Source organism: Trifolium pratense, linkage group LG1 (genome assembly GCF_020283565.1).
Source record: "Trifolium pratense cultivar HEN17-A07 linkage group LG1, ARS_RC_1.1, whole genome shotgun sequence".
NCBI classification, from domain to species: Eukaryota; Viridiplantae; Streptophyta; class Magnoliopsida; order Fabales; family Fabaceae; genus Trifolium; species Trifolium pratense.
Window position 1 is genome coordinate 42,738,314 of NC_060059.1, and position 12,219 is coordinate 42,750,532.

General features: G+C 32.5%; 1 protein-coding gene across 2 annotated transcripts; it reads left to right on the forward strand.

Moving 5' to 3' along the window:
- The first annotated feature begins 2,124 nt into the window (after positions 1-2,124).
- LOC123918455 (filament-like plant protein 4) lies at positions 2,125-7,974 on the forward strand. 2 transcript variants are annotated; one of them, XM_045970523.1, is made up of 6 exons: positions 2,125-2,424; positions 3,487-3,610; positions 4,040-4,259; positions 4,349-6,785; positions 7,049-7,091; positions 7,220-7,974. In XM_045970523.1, the coding sequence occupies exons 2-6, from the start codon at positions 3,503-3,505 to the stop codon at positions 7,658-7,660; spliced, it is 3,249 nt and encodes a 1,082-aa protein (XP_045826479.1). In that variant the 5' UTR covers positions 2,125-2,424; positions 3,487-3,502; the 3' UTR covers positions 7,661-7,974. The 2 variants fall into 2 exon arrangements, with proteins under 2 accessions (XP_045826479.1, XP_045826474.1); XM_045970518.1 differs by lacking the exon at positions 2,125-2,424 and adding an exon at positions 3,018-3,321.
- The last annotated feature ends 4,245 nt before the right edge of the window (positions 7,975-12,219 follow it).

Below are 12,219 nucleotides of genomic sequence, written 5' to 3' on the forward strand. Positions count from 1 at the left end.
CGGTGGTCCAATACAAAGTGTTTGTAATCATGCTTGTCTCAATTTGAAAACATAATTTAATCCTAAAAATTTTCTATTTTACTTGAACCTATATGTATGCAAAGTGAAAGGAAAATTATGACTTTCCTTTCTCATTATCGGATACAGCTCATACATAAATTCAGCCACAAGCTTTTACCAACTGGAGTGGACTGGACTCTCTCTTGTTCTTTCATTCCAACCTATTTCTTCCATGCATTTATACTATTTACAAGGTTCCGTAATCAACAATATTGTTTTGTTTTTATATACTTTTGACCATGACATTAATTAAGTACGTCTAATAAATAACTTAGCACAAAATTAAGAAATGGCCAGATTCCAAAATTAGATTTCTAGCTAAAATACCACGTTGAAATTTTAAGTGAGAAATATTTATATTTAGTGTTTGATACACATGAATCAGTCTCTATGAACTTAACTCAGTTAATAAGAGACATTACATATTATATGCAGAGGCTAAAATTCGAACCCTGAACATCCCAATTATCCAAAAATACACATGAAACAAAATTACGCCACCCTCATCCAATGTTACTTACCATACATCAATGATCGTGTGGCTATTGTATTGCAGCAGGTATGGCTGCAGTGATACTAGCAGCCGAGGATCCTATTTCAAATTACACCCATTAAAGCCTTAAAGGAATTTGTGAGAGTAAAAAAATGACTTAACTAACACAAAAGAAATAATAAATTTTAACTTATTTCAGTAATTGTTTGTTGCATTTACATTTAGAAGGTTCCTCACGGTCAACAAGTTGTTATGTTATGTTTTGTTTTTTTGTTTTTGTTTTTACCATGTAGTTGATCAAGTCTAATAACTTTCTTAAAAAAAAGCTTAATAAATAACTTAGCATACAAGATATATTTTCTTTTAGTAAAAAAAAAACAAAAGAAACATTGTCTTTATCCCATTTTATAAGCACATAATGTATACTAGTATTTCACATATATTAAAAATATTAGCTGTACTAAAAAAAATTTGATAGTGCCATTAATTTCCTTTTTCAGTATGTATATTTTGTTTAGAATTAGTGTATATATATATATATATATATATATATATATATATATATATATATATATATATATATATATATATATATATATATATATATATATATATATGTATTTCACTATATATAAATTAATGATGATATAGTAAAAAGCGTGATTTGCTATGGATGATTCATGGATGCTATAGTATTATTTAGGTTTTTTTGAAGGAGCTATAGTAGTATTTAGTGTATATTTGGTTCTTTGTTAAAAAATATTTTCAATAAATTAATTGTGTAAAATTTATCTTATTGAGTTTAAGTGAAAGATAAAGTGATCTATGTTTGAATGCTCGATCCATCTTTAAATAAAACTATTGTCATGTGGTTAATGAGAGCAACCAAATAAGCCAAGGCATTTACATCAAGTGATTACTGAGTTTCCCCTATAATCAATCGTTCGGAAGAATCTGAATTCGATTGGAGTCCTCATCTCCTAAAAACTATAATTTTACACACAAAAAACAAAAACAAATATGAAAATAATTTTTTTTGTGTGGGCAAAGGGGCAAAGCCCGTAAAACAAATTAGAAACCACGAGGAAAACTAATACAAGCAGAGTCGGTCCAAATGGGCAAATAAATCAAACTAGGAACAATATATATATATATATATATATATTAATTTAGCATTAAGAGATAATTCATGCTTCGCTAATCGGTCTGCACTTGATTTGCCTCTAAGGACATGGATTCAATCAACTAATCTCTCACTCATTGATGAATCTGATCCACATTTTTCATAAGGGTACGATGTGAATGAGTAAGCGGACATGCGTCTATAGCTTAATACTAGCAACCAAGAAACTCGAGTACATTTTAATCTTGTGGAAACCTCTCTCTCAAACTAGTTTGAGCCTATAATATATCTTCTACGGACGCAAAAAATTGATTATAAAAATATAAAAATCAATTTTATAGTTTCATAATCAATTTTTGCTAGTGTGAAACTAAACATAAACTTAATTCAATAATAATATTGACACGTCAAAAACATTATTATTTTTATTGAATATATAATATAATATAATATAGTGGTGTTAATAATAAAGAAAAGAAAAAAAAGTAAAGTGGGAAAAGGTGATGATATTTGGAGTTTAATAGAAGGTGTTGCTTTTTAAAGAAGCACCTAATTCCAACACACAACTATCTCACCACCACCACCACCTCACCACCACCACTGCTACCAAACTCACTCATTCTTCATCCCAAACACCGCAAAATCACTCTCCAAGATCTATAACCATAATCCACAAACTCATTCATTCTTCCACCACCAACCTCTTCCATTTTTTCATTTTTTATTTTTTATTTATTTATTTTCTCCGGTAAGTAAGTCCAATTTCACTCTCCGTTCAATGCTCTTCTCAACTTCCTCCTTCTAGATTCTTCTTCCAATCTTTTTCCACTTCTTTTCCATTTTCTTCTCACCAATTTCTTAATAATCTTCTTCAATTCAATTTCACTCCATTCAATTTTTCATTATACTACTATTATTTTCAATTTTTTCATTATTTCATCAAATTTTTCCAATTTGGATCTAAATTATAGTTTCTAACCACAAACACGCTTTATTAATCAATATTAATTACTTTTTTGAAACTTTAGTAATTATTAGTTGACACCGTTAGTTTTTTTTTCTCTCCTTCAACTGGATTTGAATTTTGAACTCTGGTCATTTAATTATATATTATAATTTTTGTTGGTTGATAGACGAAATGACAAAGTCATTGAAAACTCACATACACAAAGTGGAGTGATCGGGGTTCGAACCCCGGTCCTGACGTCAGACACTAGCAATTTCGGCATTTCTGCCAATTGAGCTAGGATTTGTGGACATTATATAATTTAATTACCAATTATTATGATTTTTTAAAGAGAAAATACTAGTATACATTTTTTTGTTTTTTGTTTGGATGATATGATATGATATGATATGATATGATATAAACAGGTTGAGGTGAAGTGGTTAGATCTTGAAGATGATATCATAATCATAATTAGTTTGAGAGTATAATTGGTTTAATGTTTACTACTGTGGAACACACTTTGAATGCATTGGTACAAATATAGTAATTAAAGGGACCCAATAATAATATATGCTCACCAAATTATATAATATGAAATTCTATAATCTGGGTCTCACTTCTTACATTTCACTGTTGTGTGTGCTTTTTCCTATTACCACCGACACTCAACATTGGAGTGGAATATTGTTAGTGCATGTAATAATCATTGCTGTTGAAAATGGCTGAATTATTTTCTGTTGTGTAATAAATATATAGCATGTGTGGGAATTTGGGTGTGTTAAGTGGTGGATAAAAGGTTCTTTTTGGTTTGACTTTTTTGAGTTTTGATTTATGTGTGTTTGGTTTGTTTTGTTTTACAAGGTGTTTGTGATTTGAGATGGATAGAAGATGGCCTTGGAAGAAAAAATCATCTGATAAGACTGTGCTTGACAAAGTTGTTGCTGAATTGGATTCTGCTGGTGGTGCCTCTAATCAGAGCAATCAGGTATATGTTCGTTTGCATTTTGTTTTTCGTCCATAGACAAAGTGGTAGACGTCATTTGAAACTCACACACACAACTGCGAGATAAAGTTTAAAGTATTTTTCATTCGTCTTAATTTTTTATATGCATGTGAAAGTTTTCAAGTTTTGAATAAATTCTGGTATTTCTGTTAACATTTTCATCTGCAAATTTCTTATTTTTCTGCTATGGCCGTTTTCTAATTGCTTGTTTTTTATTAGCACACTAGATATGGTTCTCTCATTTTCCTCCTCATTTTTACATGTCTGTGTGTAATTTGAACTTGGATAATTGGATTGAATACTTTGACTGACTAATACTCCATTAGTCTTGGTTTTATTAATTCAGCGATATGATTAAGTTTATTTGTATTTGTTTTCTGATTCTCTGCGCTGTTGATCTTGTGAAAGCAGGAGGTTTATAAGAAGCCGAACTATGTCCAAATCTCTGTAGAGTCATATTCACATCTGACGGGTTTGGAGGATCAAGTGAAGACATATGAAGAAAAGGTTCAGACACTTGAGGATGAGATCACTGAATTAAATGAAAAACTGTCGGCGGCAAACTCAGAGATAACTACCAAGGAAGCCTTGGTAAAACAACATGCTAAAGTAGCTGAAGAGGCTGTCTCTGGTATGCTGCTTTAATGTGAAATGAAGTTCCTTGATATATTAAGTGCTCCTTATTTTTTTCTGAGTTAAAGTTCTATTCAAATTCTGCAGGCTGGGAAAAGGCAGAAGCAGAAGCTTTGGCGTTGAAGAACCATCTAGAATCTGTCACTCTTTTGAAACTTAGTGCTGAGGATCAGGCATCACAGTTAGATGGTGCTCTTAAAGAGTGTATGCGACAGATAAGAAACCTGAAGGAAGAACATGAACTGAAAATACAGGATGTTGCCCTCGCAAAAACCAGGCAATTGGACAAGATTAAGGGTGATCTTGAGGCTCGGATACACAACTTTGAACAGGAACTGCTCAGGTCGGCTGCTGATAATGCAGCTCTGTCCAGGTCTTTGCAGGAGCGCTCTAACATGCTAGTCAAAATAAGTGAAGAAAAAGCTCATGCCGAGGCTGAAATTGAGCATCATAAGAGTAACATAGAATCATGTGAAAGAGAAATAAATTCACTTAAATATGAGCTTCATGTTATTTCCAAAGAGCTTGAAATTCGCAATGAAGAAAAGAACATGAGTATGAGGTCTGCAGAAGCTGCTAACAAGCAGCATATGGAGGGTGTTAAAAAAATTACTAAATTAGAGGCAGAGTGCCAAAGGTTACGTGGTCTAGTACGGAAAAAGTTACCTGGTCCTGCTGCGCTCGCACAAATGAAGCTGGAAGTTGAAAGTCTTGGCCGAGATTATGGAGAAACTCGATTAAGGAAGTCTCCTGTCAAACCTGCTAGTTCTCATTTCTCTCCATTGCCTGATTTCTCCCTGGAGAATATACAGAAATTCCAGAAAGATAATGAATTTCTTACAGAGCGCTTATTGACAATGGAAGAAGAAACAAAGATGCTGAAAGAAGCTTTGGCAAAACGTAACAGTGAATTGCAGGCTTCAAGGAGTATGTGTGCTAAAACACTTAGCAAACTTCAAATTTTGGAAGCACAAGGCCAGACAAGTAATCAGCAGAAGGGATCTCCAAAATCCCCCATCCATATGAACCATGAAAGCATTTACAGCCAAAATACAGGCTATGCACCAAGCATGATCTCCATATCTGAAGATGGTAATGACGATGCAGGAAGTTGTGCCGAGTCTTGGTCTACAGCAATAATCTCTGAGCTATCCCAAATCCCAAAAGAAAAGAATACCGATGAATCGGGCAAATCTGAAGTGACTAAGAAGTTGGAACTGATGGATGACTTTCTAGAGGTGGAGAAATTTGCTGGATTATCAAACGACTCTAATGAAGATGCCTCTGTGACAGTTACTTCAAACAATAAGACGGATGAAATCATGACCAATGATGTATCAGAAGTCAGTACCAGCAAAGATGTTCCCTCCGAGTCTGAAAATAAGAGTGATTCAAATGCATTGCCAAGTCAAGTGTCTCCTACTGCAGTATCACCCAGTCTCAGTGGGATTGATAGCTTATCAACGGAAGAGCTTCAATCAAGAATACTATCAGTTTTTGAGTCTACGACTAAGGATGCTGATATATGTAAGATCCTGAACGATATTAAACATGTTCTTGAAGAAGCACACGACACATCCATCCAAGACTCTGTAGCTGTCATTGCCCTTGATGTCACACCTACTGATAGTCCGTGTGATAAAAAGGATAATCCTGAAGATGCCGGTTCAATTTCAGAAAAAGAACTCATTTCATCCCAAGAACCTACTGAATATATGCAGATAACTTCTGATATAGAAGCTGCAATATCTCAAATTCACGACTTCGTATTGTTCCTAGGTAGAGAAGCAATGACAGTTCATGATATATCTTCTGATGGAGATGGGATCAGCCAAAAGATGGAGGAGTTCTCTGTTACTTATAATAAAGTTAAATGCCATGAAGCAAGTTTGCGACAATTTGTTCTTGATCTGTCTCATGTCTTGACTAAAACAAGTGAATTCAGATTTAATATCCTTGGTTATAAGGGTATGGAAACTGAAACTAGCAGTCCTGATTGCATAGATAAAATTGCTCTGCCTGAAAATAAGTTAGTTCAAGACAACTCGTCCGGAGAGAGATATCAAAATGGTCATTCCCATATTATTAATCCTTGTTCTAATCCCGAGGTTCCTGATGATGGAAATTTGACCTCAAGCTATGAATCAAATGTCACATCACAAAAGTTCTCCATCGAGGACTTTGAGGAATTGAAATTAGAGAAAGAGAAGGCAATTGTGGATCTGTCGAAATGTTCTGAAAATCTTGAAATGACAAAGTCTCAATTGCAAGAGACCGAGCAACTTCTAGCTGAAGTTAAATCACAATTGGCTTCTTCTCAAAGGTCAAACAGCTTGGGCGAGACTCAACTAAAATGCATGGCAGAGTCATACAGATCACTTGAAACACGTGCACAGGAGTTTGAAACTGAGCTCAACCATCTGCGGAAGAAGACAGAATCTCTTGAGAATGAACTTAAAGATGAAAAGAGATCTCATGAAGCAGCTTTGGCGAAGTGCAAGGAGTTAGAAGAACAATTGCAAAGGTTAGACTTCCATCCAATATCATATAGTTTGTAAGTACTGAAATTATGCATATTCTGCATGATACATTCCTACTTGCAGGCCTGTTCACAACAGTAGTATTCGTGTTGATTTGAGTAGGATAATGTAGCATTAATAGTATTATTGCGTGTATTTAAATTTCCTGCTAAGAGTAACTTACCATGTTGATATTTGTCAAATTTTTTTTTCGTGAAACCGATTATGCCAGTTCTATTTCTAATTCCTTTGTTACATTGTCTATTAGGAATGAGAGCTCAGCTGCTGATAATGAGCTTAAGACTAAAAAGGTAAAGCTCTAATTCCATTCAAATAGATAATCCATGCTGGATTTAATACTATTTATGATCTGTATCACACTCGAGGAATATTTTTTATAGGTAGAAAATCTAAGATTGAATTGTTTTCTATATCATAGGAGAGAGACTTGGCTTCTGCTGCTGAAAAACTAGCTGAGTGTCAGGAAACCATATATCTTCTTGGTAAGCAGCTAAAATCTATGCATCCTCAAACAGAACCGATGGGATCTTTGCATAGTGAAAGGCTTTCAAAGGTTGAAGGCTTCACAGAGCGTGAATTTCAGAGTCCAAATTTGCATGATCTGGATCAGGTGGAGATGGACGGTGCTAGTTTTGCTTTTATGCAAAGACAGGGTGCAGAGTCCCCTTTGCATTTTACCAACAGTTTATATAGTCCATCAGATAATGACTCAAACTTTCAAGCCATATCTCCTGTACAGCATCCAAGTCACAAGCCAACAAAGTCAACCTCTTCATCAGCTTCTTCAACTCCTACACCAGAGAAACATGCTCGAGGTTTTAGTAGATTCTTTTCATCAAAAGGAAAAGCCGGTCATTGAGCTTTTGAAGCATACAGGACCCGCAATAATTCATGATTTGAGGCCACATAGTAGTGACATTTGGACAGCATCAGGTTGCAAACCCCTTCATGATTTAACGAAATTGAGCTTGTGGGAGGGAGGTTTGTGTAGTTAAAGGAGCAGATATGCCATGAATGTCAGGTAATGATATTCTTGTATCTAATGGTTGTACATGGTAACTATATGTTTTATTCTTTTACTTTTCATTGTTTCCCCTGTTTTGTAAACATTGACATAGTCTCTGAAATATTACATGATATGTTGAATATATTGCTCTTCAGAATTTATGCTTACCTTCTCAACAATTGACTATTGATTTTTAAAAATGATAACCACTGTCATAAATGCCAGATTTCATCAAATAAAAATATATTACTATTAAAGGGGGTGTGGATATTATTTTTTCTTTGTTACTCCAAAATGGTCTAGCTACTAGATTAAAGGGGGTGTGAATAATATTTTTTCTTTGTTACTCCAAAATTATTTTGGGGTAAGAAATAGCATTGATAACTCTCTTCTTACTATAAATTCATAACCTCCTGCATGCTACGTGTTGATTCAGTGGCTGACTGGATGAGCGTTCAAATCAAATTATTGTTGAATCAAACAAATCGTTAGTCTAATCATAATTCATAACAACTAAATTATTTATGATTAATCATTAGTTTTGTACCAAATTAAAGTAAAATTAATCATTAGTCATTGTCATACACGTATAATGGTTTGGGAGTGTTCCTTAACACACTTTATTTGAGTACAAAATTAGAGAAAAATAATACTAATGTTATATTGAATAAATAATATGACACTTAATATAATTTTATTTGAAGTGAAAACCAACATAAACTTATATTCAGGCCCCTAAGTGTATGTTAATTTGTTTCAAGCTAGAGGTCAATTAGAATTTTTCTAATAAAAGATCACCAAACAAAAATAGATATTTTTTTCACTGATGTAAATAAAATTCCACGTATACCTATCTTCATTACACTGTGGTGGAAATTCGTAGAAATGGAACTGATGGAAAGTACTCCAGCATTGAAGAAGAGTTCAAGAAATCAATGTTTGAGAGGCAACACCATTCACTGGAGAAAATGTGAAGGACATATTGGAGATGATATAATTGGGGCACATAAATTTTTCCCCAAATACAAATAAGTAATGTAATACTTCGTGGTGTTTGCTTGTTGTAATTGTATTTTTTTAAAATTAAAACGAGTTATAATTGATTGTCACCATAAAAATACTAAATCAATGGATTAATGGTTAGACAACATTTTTTTGGTGCCTGAAGAAAACAAAAAGAGAAAGAGAGAAAAAAAAAACACAAAGCTAAGATCTAATAAACGACACTTTAGTGCTATCAGCAAGTAAAACCGGAAGCATCTCAGCAGGAGGAGCGGAGAGAACCTTCAACTTATCATGGCTGGAGAGTAAACCATCTTAGCCAGAAAAGAAAACCAACACTTTGATTACCCTCTCTTAAGGTATGTCTAAGTTGCACACTCGACAAGCTTTTAACTTTCTGCATAAAGGTGCATAAGAGTAATTGGAGCAGTGACCAATTTAATGGCATTCAAAGATTCAGAATAATAGCAAATGATATTAGAAAGGCCCTTGTCCTAAGGAAATTTTTTTTTCTACCCCAACAATTGTCAATCTACCCCAATATTAATTTTGAATGGACGAATTTACCCTCATATATAAACTAAAATCCTGAAGAAAAAAATTTGGTTACCGGAACACTTTGGAAGAAAGTGTTCTGATATGTAAATTTTTTTTTTGTTACCGGAACACTTTGGAAAAAAGTGTTCAGGTATATAAAATTTTTCTATTTTTTTTTGTTACCTGAACTCTTTGAAAAAAAGTGTGTAGGTATGTAAAATTTTTCCAAATTTATTTTGTTATCTACACACTTTGAAAAAATGTGTTCAGGGATGTAAAAATTTTCTAATTTTTTTTTGTGACCTGAACACTTTGAAAAAAAGTGTGTATGTATGTGAAAATTTTCCAAATTTATTTTATTACCTACATATTTTGGAAAAAAGTTTTGGAAAAAAGTGTTCATGTAAAATTTTTCTATATAAATAAATAATCATTTATATAAGTAAACATAAAGGTTAAATTTCTTGAGTACTTCTAGTTTATTTGTACCTTCAATCATGATATATAATTAAACATTGCAGACAACGAGGCCTAGAGCTGCAATTAAAATGTCTAAGAAAAGGGTTGGAAAAGTAAAACAATACAGGATGAGCACATGTACAGGTTCTATCAACAGAATTACAAAATGATAACAGGGCTGATATTAACAGACTGTAGCTGCTGCAATACGTCCAGACTAGAAAAAATAGAAGATAAATTAATCACTACTATTCCTTCAATAACAATAGTGTGGTAGTCATGAAAATTCAAATAACTTAATTTGTAACTAGAAAGGATCTCACCTTGTTTTACTCTTATGATAGACCTCTCTAGCCATCATTTCACAAAGAAGTTTCTCTGTTATATCAAATAGCAGCCATCATTTCACAGAGTGAGCACATATGTCAGTATGACATTTTCTAGATTATGACGACATAATAAGTAAATCATGAAACCATAATAAACTAATAGTCAATTGTATTAGGTAAAAAGTCCTTCCAAGAGACACATTAAGACCAAGAGTAGATTCAAAAAATCGTTAAATTCACACATCAAATCAAACACTATGATGACAGAAACCATAATTGTATATATCAAAGCTCACAACAATGCTAGGATTTACTAAGAATTTAGCTACTAGTAGAAAATCAAACTAGAATGATAGAAAGGTGCTGAAGTAGTGAAGTCAGAACACGACCATAGAATTTACTAAGTATTTAGCTCAGAAAATAAATTATTTAATAACCATTGTAGAACAGAATTACCAGATATCTTAGAAATCATACCTGAACACTTTTTTCCAAAGTGTGTAGGTAATCTGGTAATTCTGTTCCAAAGTGTTTCAGGTAAAAAAAAATTTTACATACCTGAACACTTTTTTCCAAAGTGTGTAGGTAACAAAATAAATTTGAAAAAATTTTACATACCTACACACTTTTTTTCAAAGTGTTCAGGTAAAAAAAATTTAAAATATTTTATATACCTGAACACTTTTTTCCAAAGTGTTACGGTAACAAAAAAAAAATTACATATCAGAACACTTTTTTCCAAAGTGTTCCGGTAACCAAATTTTTTTCTTCAGGATTTTAGTTTATATATGAAGACAAATTCGTTCATTCAAAATTATTGTTTGGGTAGATTGAGAATTGATGGGGTAGAAAAAAAATATATCTGTCCTAAGCTAGTTGTAAACCAAAGAGCAAGGTCAACAATTCAGCATGCAAGATATTAGAAACACCAATATGACCTTGATACTGATACTCGAGTATCCACCCGCCATCATCATTCCGAATAAGACCACCGAAACTAGCAATACCCGGGGATTACCAATGTTGTTGCCGTCAACATTAATAATGAAAGCTTCCTCCCTCAAAGGGTGCCAAGAAACCAATTGCACAACATATTTGGACCAAAGACTAATAACATGAGATTATGGACTCAAGTTCAGATGGTGCGTGTGGAAAAATATTTGTTGGGAAAAATTAATCCATATAGAAAAATATATTGGTATAAACACACCCCATTCACATGTCAATGACGATCTATTTTTTGTTTTGTTCATTGACAAAATGATACTTCCTCCGTCCCAAAATAAATGACATGTTTGACCACAGTTACGTTTGCCGATGCACATCTTTGATCGTTAATATATTTAGTTATGTATTATTAAAAATTATAAAAATTATATATTTTGAAAATATTAATCAAGACAAATCAAATAATATCTCATATGATAATATTTGCATGTATATATATTAGTAGGAAAATAAGGTCAACGAAGATCATATGAATAGTACACCAAGTCAAAATTAAGTCATTTATTTTGGGACGGAGGAAATAATTACTATAAGAAACTCAGATACACAACTACAAAATTCTAGTTTCAATTCAGGTGAAAACATTCGATTAGCAATATCAGAATTGGTCAATTAAGTTAAACTTTACTGTTTTAGGTTTTTTTTTTAAAAAAAAGAAAGTTAAACTTTACTGTATCAATAATTTTGATCGCTCATAGTCAATACTGCAACCACTTAACATACTACTAATAAATATCCAAACAAAACTCTTATACAGTTAAGCAACACAAACTTTTATGTGAAAAATTCCAAAAATCAAAAAAATAATTATTGACAACAGTTTTTTTTTTTTTTTTTATAAACAATTATTGACAACAATAGAACATCTCGTAAAAAATTTTACAACATACTAACATACTTTTTTTTATCAAACATTCCGAACTCAAGTACATCTACATACTCCAAAACAAATATCTCACCACTTTTTTTTTTTTTTACAAATCTCAAGTATATCTACACACTCAAAACCAAATCACTAATAATATTTTGACATCAATTTTTTGACAACATATGGATGAAAGGGTAATGTTGTAATAA